The 13,036-nt window shown below is 42.1% G+C and overlaps 1 protein-coding gene across 8 annotated transcripts in view; it reads left to right on the top strand.

Annotated features, from left to right (window-relative positions):
- Positions 1-13,036, top strand: part of Lrch3 (leucine rich repeats and calponin homology domain containing 3) — a 112,397-nt gene that overhangs the window by 83,198 nt on the left and 16,163 nt on the right. For 5 of the 8 annotated variants that reach the window (XR_009056824.1, XR_009056822.1, XR_009056823.1 and 2 more), the window contains 5 exons: positions 1,383-1,454; positions 8,714-8,762; positions 9,587-9,694; positions 11,380-11,477; positions 12,746-12,883. Coding sequence is in view for 3 of the 8 variants with exons in the window: in XM_057764293.1 (XP_057620276.1) it covers positions 1,383-1,454; positions 8,714-8,762; positions 9,587-9,694; positions 11,380-11,477; positions 12,746-12,883 (465 nt within the window). In the remaining 5 variants the exon portion in view is untranslated. The remainder of the gene's footprint in view (positions 1-1,382; positions 1,455-8,713; positions 8,763-9,586; positions 9,695-11,379; positions 11,478-12,745; positions 12,884-13,036) is intronic. The other 3 variants (XR_009056825.1, XM_057764295.1, XM_057764294.1) reach the window with 2 other exon arrangements.

Raw genomic sequence — 13,036 nt, 5'->3', positions numbered from 1 at the left:
AGGCAAAACACCCATAAATCATATAGAGAGTTGGGGAGGCACTGTGATCATGAAAAGATTTCTCAGTGGATAAAATACTTGCCTTGCATGCATAAAGACCTGTGTTTTATTCAGCACCCACTTTAAAAGACAGGTGTTATTACAGGTGCACACTTGTAATACTAGTACTGGGGCCATGTCCAGTGTCCCTGGGGTCTGCCGACCAGCTAGCCTAGCCTATGTGACATTCATGAGTAAAGCGCTTGCTATGCAAGTGTGAGGACCTGAGTTTGAGGCCCTGGAAGCCACGCAAGGCGGGATTCAGTAGTGCACCTGTACCCTGTGCTCCTGCCCTGAGAGTGAGTGCATACAAACACCGTCACCCCTTTCATTATGCAGCAGCTTGTGACAGAGAGACCCTGTCTCCAAAAAGAGGACCAAACCTCAGGTTGTCCTCTTACTCCACACGTGCATCGTGGTACTGGTGCGTCCATACCCCACACACACTTATAAGTTTACACTTCGTGCACACGAAGATTTTTTTAAAAGGTAGAGCCAAATGAAAGTAAGACTACACTCCGCCCTCCTTGGTGCTGGCCATGTGGAGCTTCGCAGATGCGAAGATGAAGTGTGGGGTCGTCTGCACAGCATGAGGCAGAGCCTCAAGTCCTGGCTCTTCCCCAGTATAACTTGGGTTAATATTGGGAAATACTTTTATTTATTAAAAATAGATCAAAAATGCTTCATTAAAAATTAATTCTCTGGCTGTATTATTTCTTTTTCACGGAACAATAGAACACATATTTAGTTTCAAAGTGATTTTGCTAAAATCGTAGGTGTGTTAAGTGTTATTTCCATGCGAAATAATTTTTCTTTTTTGTTTTCTTTTTTCGAGACAATGTTACTTTGGCGCCTGTCCTGGTACTTGCTCTGTAGACCAGGCTGGCCTTGAACTCGCAGAAATCTGCCTGTCTGCCTCTTGAGTGCTGGGATTAAAGGTGTGCACCACCACTGCCCAGCATGAAATTTTATTAAGAAATACCTCTTTTTTATTACAAGATGTATGTATGTATGTATGTGAAACATGAGTTCTGAAACATTTGCTTGTCTTTTTTATTTTCTGTGATTATTAGCAGTTGTAAACTAGAATGCTTCTTAATTCTAGATTACTGTGGTCTGAGGTCATGAGAGTATTCTGAATTATATACATAGAAACATTCTGCTATGTCAATGTTACATGATGCAGCTTTCCCCAACTCTTGTCAGCCCTATTAGTATCTTAGTAAACAATTTAAAAGTTTGTTGATGACCTTTCCTCTGCTAATTTACTGCTTAGCTTTGCCTGCCTGGCATTTGCTAACTCAAATGCTGCCTTCTGTTTCTTCTCTTTGTTTGAAATGTAGTCGCTGTCAGGCATGGAACGAGTAAGCTGCGTGGCTACCCTGCCTCACTCTTCTGCCTTCACACCTCTTAAGGTATCTCTTGTTGCATTAATGCACCAGGAAATTCCAGGAGGGGAATGGGTGTATTTGAGGGGCTTTTAACTTTTCAATGGATTTGAGTAACAGCAAGGCAGACTCAGGGATCTCCTGAAATATGCCTAAGGTTAGGGAAGTATTAGCACTAGTTCCACCTGACTTTGCAAGTTTTACAATGCCAGAGCTAGTCAGGGCCAGCAGCAGTCATTTACATACAGAGTCTGTGGAAAAGCTCGCTCTGACTTTTTGCTGGAGGTTGGTTATCTACTGTGGTTAATACACACTTGTCGAATTAATTCTGTCACCTAATATGCATACAAAATAATCTGAGTCCACTCTGCACAAGTGTAGATGCCAAAAACTCTCTATAGCAGTGATTCTCAGCCTGTAGGTTTTAACTCCTTTGGGGGTTGAATGACCCCTTCACAAGGGTCGCATATCAGATGTTTACATTATGATTCATAAAAGTTGCAAAATTACACTCATGAAGTAGCAATGGAAATAATTTTATGGTTGGGAGTCACGGCAACATGAGGAACTGTATTAAAGGTTGCAGCATTGGGAAGGTTGAGAACCATTGCTCAGTGGGAAAGGTTAGCTGATGGTGACTTGAGTCACCTGTGTTTGTGTGTGACTTTTCTTGTGCCTGTGACAAAATATCTGACAAAATAACTTAGGGGAGAAGAATTTCTTCTGCTTTGTGATTTTTCAGTCATAATCATGGGAAGGTGTGGTGGTGGAGGTCACAGCCGTGAAAGTGTGTGAAGGAAGCCCTCTTGTCTCAGCAATAGGACAGGAAGAGAGGACTGCAGACTGGGCGCTAGGCACACCTTTAATCCCTACACTCAAGAGGCAGAGGTAGGCAGGTGGATATCTGTGAGTTCAAGGCCAGCCTGGTCTATAAAGTGAGTTCCAGGACAGGCACCAAAGCTACACAAAGAAACCCTATCTCAAAAAAACAAACCAAAAAAAAAAAAAAAGAACCCTCTAGTAGTCTACCTGAACTAGCTAGGTCTGACTTCCCAAAAGTTCCACATCCTCCCAAAACAGTGCCAGCATCCCAGCACTGAATGGTCGAGCATACGAGCTTGTAGGTAACATTTCACATCCAACCATAACATTTGTAAACAAAACTCTAATGGTACCCAGGGAAACACCCTACGTTGAACCTGGATCTCTGCATCAATATTCATAGGAGAGCACACCAATACAAACACACACACACAACAAACCCCAGGGATCTTCCTGTCTCTCCCTCCCCAATGCTGGGATTACAGGTGTGTGCCACTATTCCCTATAGGCCAAGCACTCGAACACATTCATCCATTCAAACCGCCACAATCTGTCATTTAATGTTTTCTTTCTGTACCATTGGTCCTTGAAAATGTCTTTGTTTAGCTTTCTTCTTGTCCCATATCCTTTGAAATAAAACAAGAATAGTTTTGATTTCTTTCTCCCCTCCACATACACATCTGTGTGTATGGTGTGTGTGTGTGTGTGTGTGTGTGTGTGTGTGTGTGTGTGTGTGTGTGTGTGTACGTGCACACGGGTACACATGGAGACCAGAAACTGACATCTAGAATCTTCCTCTATGGCTTTCCACCTTATTCATTGAGCTGAAGGCTCTTACACTTGAATCCAAAGCTGGCAGATAAAGCTAGTCTAGCTAGCAAGCTTGCACCAGGGCTCCTTTCCACCCGCCTAGTGCTGCAGTGCGTGTGCTCCCTTGCCCACTTGGCATGTACTTGTATCCTGGGGATCCAAGCTCCTGTCCTCACACCTGTAGCTTATGTGCAAGCATTTTACTGTTTTTTTTTTTCCTATTTATTATTTATTTATTTGAGATAAGGTTTCTCTGTGTAACAGCACTGGCTGACCTGAGCCCACTTTTTAGACCAGGATGACTTATTCTAATTTTTAGTATTTATTTTTTATTTTATTTATATGAATTCTCCCATGGATATCTTTGTAGCACGTGCATGCCTGGTGCCTTAGGAGGTCAGAAGTGGGCACCAGATCCATTGCGACTGGAGTTAAAGATGGTTGTGATTGGCTATGTAGGTGATAGAAATTGGTTCCTGTTCCTTAGCAAAAACAGGTGCTTTTAAATACTTAGCCTTCTCCCAAGCTCCAGAATTTTTATTTTTAAGACGAAATATTACCTTGAGGGAGCGATCGCTCTCAAAATAGTGTCCATATCAGATGGCTTACAACAAAACACAACTTCAAGAGAAGTTCAGAGTCCTCTTTTGAACTCTGCAGGAACCTATGCTCATATACCCACTCTTTTAGGATATTAGTTTAAGGTGTATCACATTTTTTTATGCAGTGAAATATTTGTTTAATGATACTAATATGTGTTGCATTCTTTTAAGCATTTTACTGTTGACCCATATCCTCAGTTAGACTTTTGTTTCTTCAAAGAAAACAGCTCTTACCTCATTTGCATGTTGAGTCCCCATTTTCTAGTTCCTGTTACTCTTGTTTTAAATTAAATTTCCATTTATTTCTCAACATTCCAAACCTAGTTTCTGTCTTGGTGAACATGACTTGTACCAGAAATGCAATCCAGTCTTTACTCAAGTACAGTTATCTTGTACAGATCGAAGTTCTTGGGCCAGGATAAAAACACTAGCTGCCAAAACTGATTCCCTGGGTTGATTCCCAGCCCGTGGTGCAAAGAAAGATCATACTCCAAAAAATCAGCTTTCCCCCCCACACACACACGTATACACTCACACACACGCACACACTCACACACATAGGGTAAAAAAATTAGTTCTTAGGCTACAAATATCAAACTAAGGAATAATTAGCAGAAACATTTTCACATGTCCAAAAAAATATTCTCAACAGCATGACTTTTTTTAAGAAGTTAAAATTCACGACAGCAGTGGTGGTGCACACGTTTAATCCCAGCACTCGGGAGGCAGAGGCAGGCGGATCTCTGGGAGTTTGAGACCAGCCTGGTCTATAAGAGCTAGTTCCAGGACAGGCTCCAAAGCTACAGAGAAAAACCAAAAAGAAAAAGAAAAGAAAAACCAAAAGAAGAAATTAGAATTCAGTAACAGTTAATTTCACCTCACAAAACTTCAACTACAAATAAGAGATTTCTGAAAATGTTGAATCCTAAGATGGGGAGAAATATGGGAGCAGATGGTTTTATGTATTAGTTTTAAAGTTTTGGCCACTTTTCTCAGGCTCTTAGCTATGATCTAATAAAATTTTAAAGCCTTGATTAGTTCAAATATCTATTGTTGCCATGTCATAAACTTAGGTTTAGATGTAATTGGGTATCAGGGCCTATAGTTTTGTTGTTGGTTTTTCTTTTTTTCTTTTTTTTTTTTGGTTTGATTCTACTCCCCTGTTGGATCTTCAATATCTTTAACCAGTGAACATTCTTCTTTTAATTTTAATTTTTATTTTTGTATCTAGAATCATAACAAATACATTTTTTGAATAAAAAAAAAATAAAGTACCATTTAGTTTTCCCAAGTGCTGACCAGAAGGCTAGCTAGCCCAGCACTCTCCCAAACCCAGCACATGTGAGCAGTACCCTGCCTCCCCACACAGATTCCCCAGACACCATCAGCATCCTTCCTGGGCTCTCTTGTGGATCACAGAAGCACACAGACAGACAGACGAGGAGACTGTATTGGCATCCTTAGATGCAATGCACTGTGTGAGCTTATCCTCAGTGTACAGTCTGCCCATGCAGAAGGATAGAAATGCTGCCAATCCCCAAGTAGCTTGCTGCGGGATCCCGAAAGCAGCCAGTCCCAGGCAGGGACAGTGCATAAGACCACGCAGCAGGTCTCCGAAGATGGCTGGTCTCTGGAGGTGAGCCACGTGGCGGTGGTGAGCAAGAGGCAGATGGATAGGTACACCATGCTAAGTGGAGTTGGATATTTATTTAGTGGTTAGGGAAGGGAGAAGAGCAAGGAGGGGGTAGGCCGAAGCTGCCTTTCCGAGAGGACAACGAAGAAGGGGGGGAGGAGACTGGAAGCTGAAGATCCACTTGCCTCAGCCGATGGGGGAGGGAATGGGCGTGGCTTGTCTCTTAAAGAGACAGATCATTACAAGCAATGTGATATTATATACATTGTAGAAGCAGGGCCACCTTGAATGCCAACATAAGACTGAAAATCACTTTACATAAAGTAAAAATAATAATGCCTTTTTCTATTTAGAAAAATGCCAGCCCATGAGTGGCAGATCACAGAAAACACTGTCCATTGTACCCCAGTTGGATTTCAGAGGTTGACCCTTTGCATGCTTGTGTGGTAGGACTTTCCTACCCTCCCATTCTAGCTTCCAAAGTGTACAGCCTAACAGTCAACCACCCTAGCAGGCTCAAATGCCCTGGTTGTCCTGGAACTTGTTCTGAAGATCAAGTTGACCTTGACCTTAAGAGAGGCCTGCCTTTGCTTTCTGAGTGCTGTGATTAAAGGGTTTTCGAGACAGGGTTTCTCTGTGTAGCCCTGGCTGTCCTGTAACTAGCTCTTTAGACCAGACTGGCCTCCATCTCAAGAGATCCGCCTGCCTCTGCCTCCTGAGTGCTGCTGGGATTAAAGGCGTGCTCCATGGAAAGCCCTATCTCCCTCCTAACCAACAGCAGAATAGTTAACCCAGTTAGCAAAATCAGCACCATCGTTTCAATAGTTATTCCTCTGCGCATAGTAAATGTTGCAAGATGAACAAATAACAACCACAAAATGTTTTCCAGAGAGTGTGTTTCCCTTCCACACCTATCTAAATTCAGACACGAGAACAGGCACCTGGGTTGGAGATTTAGCTCAGTGGTAGAGAGCACTTGCCTAGCAAGTGCAAGTCCTCCCTCCAGGCTAGATGGTCTGGTAGCTGGAATGTATCCTCTTCCTGCTGATGAGGAGGACCACCAGCCATTCTAAGGCACTACCAACAGCAATGGGAATCAGCTGGATTTCTCACAGGAAAAACAAGCTAGAACTTGGATTCATCCCCAGCTGCAGTTCCAGGACATCCTTTTCCTTCCACACTTTCAGGTCACCACACTGACATGCAGCTCCCACTAAATGTCTCCTTTGAGTTGATGTTGAATGCTCTGGTTATCAAGTAGGTAATTGTGTTAAGTATTTTTCTTAAACGACAAACCTCCACCAAGGCAAATAATCCCAATCAGACCGAATTAAAAGATACCCAGGTTTAATGGGTGCCAGCACTCCCAGGTAGCCCTGGGAAAACAAGGAGGGGGAAGAGGGAAAAGGGGAGACCACACGTTCATTCTCTGGGGGGCAGTTTAGCCTGTGGGAGTGGTCTTGACCTTCCCTGGGGAGGGGTTACCTTTTGACGGGCTTTCTTGACCCTTTGGTGGGCTTTCTCAGAGGTGGGGAGGGAGCTTATGCCAGGAACTGGGGTGAAGCCCCCTAACTAAACAGTAATGACCAACTGCAGAGCCATAGTTGACAGCAGGCAGGTTCCATTGTCACCTTTGTACTTGAATACAAAGGGATATGTGAACATATGAGGTGCTAAGGAGCTGGGCTGCTCAGTAGTTAAGGAAGTGAACATTTCTTTTTTAATTAGCTGACCTTTGTTTCCTTTTTACAGATAAACTTTATATCCATTTAGTAAGTTATTGCTCCATTTTTACACTTTTGTCAATGAATTGAAAATGTTAGGATTTGACCAGGTACACATACCTTTAATCCCAGCACCCCAGAGACAGAGGTAGGCAATTCTCTGTAAGCTTGAGGGCAGCCTGGTCTATGTAGAGTTCCAAGAAAGTCTGGATTACATAGAGAGATCTTGTCACATAAAACCCTAAGGAAAATGTTAGTACTCAAATATTCTAGAAAATATATATCATTTTCTGTGTATGCATACATATGTGTGTGCATGCACGCATGTGTGTGTGCATGCATGTATAGTGTTGTTGATTAAACCTAGAACATGTTATATAAATCATCTACCACTAAGCCATACCCGGCAATTATCATGTTTTAAATATATTTTTAATAGAAATTAAGAAATGGTCATTGCACTTTCTTTGAAGATTGCATTTTACTCTCTAAAGAAAAACTAGTGCTTAAGAAACTATATTAAAGAGTCTGGAAGGATGATTCAGTGATTAAGAGCACTGGCTGCTTTTCCAGAGGACCTCCGTTCAATTCCCAGTACCCACATGGCAGTGAACAACCGTTGTAACTCCAGGCATCAAATACCCTCACACAGACATACATACAGGCAAAACACCAATGCACATAAAGTAAATAAATCATTAAAAAAAGAAACTATATTAAAAGGAAAGGTTTCCACAAGCACTCCTAATTATAGTTGAGAAGGTGCCTGAACTGGCCTTCTCCTCTAATCAGATTGGTGACTATCCTAATGGTCATCAGAGAATCTTCATCTAGTAGCTGAAGGAAGCAGATTCAAAGTTTCACAGCCAAACACTGGGCCAAGTTCCGGGACTCCTGTTGAAGACTCCTGGAAGGATTGTTTGAGCCAGGGGGGTCAAAGTCATGACACTGTAAAACCTTGTATGAGAGGAAGGATTGTGTGTGCTGGGGGGGGGGGTCAAGGTCATGATAAGGGAAACCCACAGAGATAGCTGAACTGAGCTCACGGACCTCACCGAATCTGGACCAAGGACCGATGCATAGAACAGACCTAGACCTTCTGTATGTGTGTGACAGCTATATCACTTGGTCTGTTTGTGGGACTTGTAGCTATGGAATCAGGACCTGTCCCTGGTGCTTGAACTAGCTTTTAGGAACCCCTTCCTCATCCTGGATTGCTTCACCCAGCCTTGATGCAAGTGGAGAAACTTGGTCCTGCCTCATCTTGATGTGCCATGCTTTGAGGGGGCGGCCTATCGCTTTCTGAATGGAAACCAAGGACTGGTGGATGGAGGAGGGGTGGAGAGGAGGGAGGGAAAACTGCAGTTGGGATGTAAAATAAATTAAAAATAATCTAATAAAAAAGTAAGGTTTCTCTTTTTACATTTCTTAATAACTGTTTATGCCTTAGGTTGATCCTTTCCCACAGTTTTCGGAGATGTCAGTTATATCTTTAGAGGATGCATTACATAAACACAACTAAGCAAACAATTTGTCTTTTTAAGAAAAAGTAGAAAATCAATTTTACCAAACTTTCATTTCTAGACTTAGTTTTGAAGGGAAGTTGCATGGCTTTCGTATATACCCTAAGTTACTAGAATGTGGAAACTGCCCTTTCTTGGGTAGTAAGTGTTGATATGGTCTGTTTCTTCACAGAGTGACGACAGAGTCAATGTCATCTCAAGCTTTCCTACAACAGAGACAGGTAATAGACATGAAAGTGCTGTGGCTAATTTTTTTTCGGGGGCAGGGAGCGGGAACAGAGTCTTGTCAGGCTAGCAAGAACTAATGGTTCTCCTGCCTCATCTCCCAAATATTGGGATTACAAAGGTACCTGTTATCAGGCTCACCACAGTTATTCTTTACCAGGGTTGCTGTGTGTGTGTGTGTGTGTGTGTGTGTGTGTGTGTGTGTGTGTGTGTGTGTGTGTGTGAGAGAGAGAGAGAGAGAGAGAGAGAGAGAGAGAGAGAGAGAGAGAGAGTCAGAGATGAGCATCTCCTGTGACCCAGGCTGGTCTGTCACTTGGTGTAAAGATACGGAGCCTTCTGATTCTCCTGCTTCTACCTCCAGCCCCAGAACATTGGCTGTGCCACCTTGTCTGGTTTCCATAGCGTTGGGGAGCAGACTGATCAAACCCAGGGCTTTATGAGTGTGTATCAAGCACTCTACCAACTGAGTCACAGGCCTAGCCTCTCTTTACCAGGATTTCTGTTTTTACTAGTTGGCCACTTGGTAAGGAAAATGAATAGGAATTAGCAGGGCTATACATTTGCAAGAAACTTTAAGTTCGGTGTGTTAACTTTTAGCCTCCATTTGTTGATATACTAAAAATTACAGAATTTTTAAAATAAGCAGCTTTACTTTATACGTGAGTTTTTCGCTAATGAATAGAATCATTTTATATCATTGCCATGTTTGATTTGATTTTCCTTTTGTGCTGTTTATCGGACTTTCTGACATTTGTTTATATCATCTTTGAGTTGCTTCCCATCTCCTTTAACATCATCTTGCTTTTCCATGCTGATATAGTCCATCATTCCCCTGCATATTCTTTTCCTGCTGCTACCCAGAGAAATCAGCCCCAGCGCCCTGAAAGCTTCCTTTTCCGAGCTGCCGTTAGGGCAGAAACCAATAAAGGTGAGTGGTAGCAATTTTAAGTGCATAGCAGAGTGGGGAGTGGCTTTACCCAATGACGAGAACTCTTACATGCTTTCAACAGCACACCTAGCTATCATCTCAGCAGGTGTCTATAACTCACTAACATGAGGCATCTTGGGTTTTTGTTTGGAATAGAAATTTCCTTGGTACCATTTAAAATATAGTGTTTCAACTATGCATTATGGTGCATACCTATAATCCTGCATTTAGGAGGCTGAAGCAGAATTGATTTTAAGGCTAACCCAGACTACATTTCAAAGTCCAGTCTCAAAAGCCAAAACCAAAAACAGATTGAGCAAATAAAATGCTCTTCCTGTTAAAGAACATTCTTCCCTTATTATGGTCTTTCCATATTGACAAACTATTGAACAATTGTATACCTATTACCAGAAGTTTTACTTTGAGAAATAATAACATGTGAAACAAAAGGTCGATACAAAAACATTCATAGCAACATTGTTTATAATGGTGCCAAATTGAATGTTCACAAGGAGAACAGTGATGAACATTGGTGCCATCTCTATGATAAAATGTCATACAAGTAATGAAAATGATACATACAACAATACTGATCTATCTGAAATGTATGGTACTGATAGATCTCTTTAGTATTGATCAAAAGAAGCCATATGCAAAGAATACATACAACGTGGTTTAATTTATAAAAAGTTCTTAAAAATGGACAAAGTAAATTTATGATCCTTAAGGTGAGGCTACTGGTACCCTTTGGGCTCTGATGGGCAGAAAACATGCAAGAGGCTTTGAGGTATGGGCAAATCTCACTGTACCTAGCCATTTCGTTTTGTGAGGATCATTTATTGGCCTCTATTTAGAACCTTGTAATTTTACATATATATTGTATTTTTCAATAAAAACATTTGTAAGTGGATGTAATTCAAACAAAATGCCATTATATTTATATATTTGAAATTTCTAACCACAGTGGTACTTTAGCTATTATCTTAGTTAGGGTTTCTATTGCTGTCAAAAGATACCATGACCACAGCAACTCTTATAAAAGAAAACATTTTACTGAGGGCTGGCTTACAGTTGTAGAGGTTTGGTCCATTATCGTCATGGTTGGGAGCAGGGTAGACATGGTGCTGAAGAAGGAGCTGCTATATTTGATGTGCAGGTGACAGGAAGTAGACTGTGACACTGGGAGTAGCTTGAGTATAGGGGATCTCAAAGCCCGCTTCATAGCGACAGACCTCCTCCAACAAGGCCACACCTCCCAAAAGTACCACTCCCTAAGGGGGTCATTTTCTTTCAAACCACCACAGCTACTAGCCTGCCCACTACCCCTTTTGATTTACTCAGTAAATGTTTTCTTTCTTATAATAATAATTTTCTTTTAAAAATGTATTATTTTGCTTTATGTGCATGTGTGTGTGCCCACCACATGTTCAAGGAGGTCAGAATTAGACATTGAATCTCCTGGAACTGGAGTTTCAAGTGATTGTGAGCCACAACGTGGGTGCTGGGAGTGAAACTGGGCCCTCTCTGCAAGATCAAGTCTCTTAACCTCTGAGCCATCTCTCCAGCCCCAGATGATAATACTTTTAAAATGTCAACCAGAAAGTAGTAAACGCTGTATTGGCAAAGAAACTTGCCAGACAAATGTAGCGCTGGCAACTGACCTCTCCATCTGACTTGTTTTCCAGGGCGTGCCTCACCCCTTCTGTCCTCTGCACCTGACCCTGCAGACCCTGTAACAAGACAGAGAGAAGAAGAGCTAAAGTTAATAGACCAGCTGCGCAAGGTGTGTGCATCACACTGAACTGCCCTTTGGCAGTGGCGTGTCTGTAGTCCATATCCTTTTGTTCACATGCTCACGTCTATGCATTACCATAAAGTCAGTCGTGTCCCTTGTGTGCTGTATTCTGTAATGAATGTGAAAGAATTTCATTATTGAGGAAAATTCCTTTAAACTTTTTATTGAGAAAATTAGATGAATAATTTTAATTTTAAAAGCTCACTTTATAGCCATGTTCATTTTCATTTTTCCCCCATTTCTGTTTTCCATCATGTTAAAAGGCAGTCTCAGAGGAGTAATTAGAATGCATAAGAACCATGGTGTAGGTCCACACGTCCAGCCATCATTAATCTGAGGTTCCAGGATCACCAGCTAGAGATCCAGACTGTGCTACGTAGTGAGACCCTTTCTTAAAAGAGAGAGAATTTGGCCGGGCAGTGGTGGCGCACGCCTTTAATCCCAGCACTTGGGAGGCAGAGGCAGGCGGATCTCTGTGAGTTCGAGACCAGCCTGGTCTACAAGAGCTAGTTCCAGGACAGGCTCCAAAACCACAGAGAAACCCTGTCTTGAAAAAGCAAAAAAAAAAAAAAAAGAGAGAGAGAGAGAGAATTCATGTGCATGTGCACATTCTCAAACCCCGTGTGCATGCTGAGGGATTGGAATTGAACAAGGATCCAGTTTGGTTTCATGTTTTTGTTTGTTGAGACAAGTTGTCTCTGTATCACTCTGGCTGGCCTTGATCTCTTAGTCCTCCTCCCTGTGCCTCTCTCTCTAATCTGGAATCACAGGCACACACCACTATGCCAGGACTTAGCGGTTTCCTAAGTCATTAAATGATAGTCATTTCTTTCATGCTTTATACCACTGTGACCTGGCTGCGAAGCGTATGCTCCTCTCTGACTCTGTAAGTTACTGACCTGAGTTAGAAGGAAAATGGGAACTAGAGAATTAAGTTATTTCCTTATTTTCTGGATTCTGTTTTGTTTTGTTCTGATTTTGTTATTATTTTTGTTTTGAGATAAGTTGTTACGTTATGACCCTGGCCAGCCTGGAATTCACTGTCTTTTCTCCACCACCACCCCCGCCCCGGCCTCCAACTTGCTACAGTCTTTCTGCTCCCCTGGCATCCTAAATGCTGGGGATTACAGGCATATGTCATGGTGTCCAATTTTTTTTTTTCTGAATTTCTAACCTGATACATTTCATTATCTTGCTTTTATATCCTATATGGTAATCACTCTCCAGTTAATGCATGACATTTCCTGTCCTTGCAGCACATTGAGTACCGATTAAAAGTGTCTCTGCCCTGTGATCTTGGAGCAGCTCTGACTGATGGTGTTGTACTTTGCCACTTGGCCAATCATGTTCGGCCTCGATCTGTCCCAAGCATTCATGTCCCATCTCCAGCCGTGGTAAGTTGTAGTGCCAGGGCAGCCCTGGCTATTCATAGGATGCTTTTCAGTTCAGTGGAGTCATCGTACTGGAAGCTAGCAGTACGGATACCAAGGGCTTCGCCTCCACTTTCTCATTCTCACTTTGAACTACCGTAAAAGCAGATACATAAA

This window comes from Chionomys nivalis, chromosome 3 (assembly GCF_950005125.1).
Source record: "Chionomys nivalis chromosome 3, mChiNiv1.1, whole genome shotgun sequence".
NCBI classification, from domain to species: Eukaryota; Metazoa; Chordata; class Mammalia; order Rodentia; family Cricetidae; genus Chionomys; species Chionomys nivalis.
This window is presented reverse-complemented; position numbering and strand designations above follow the sequence as displayed.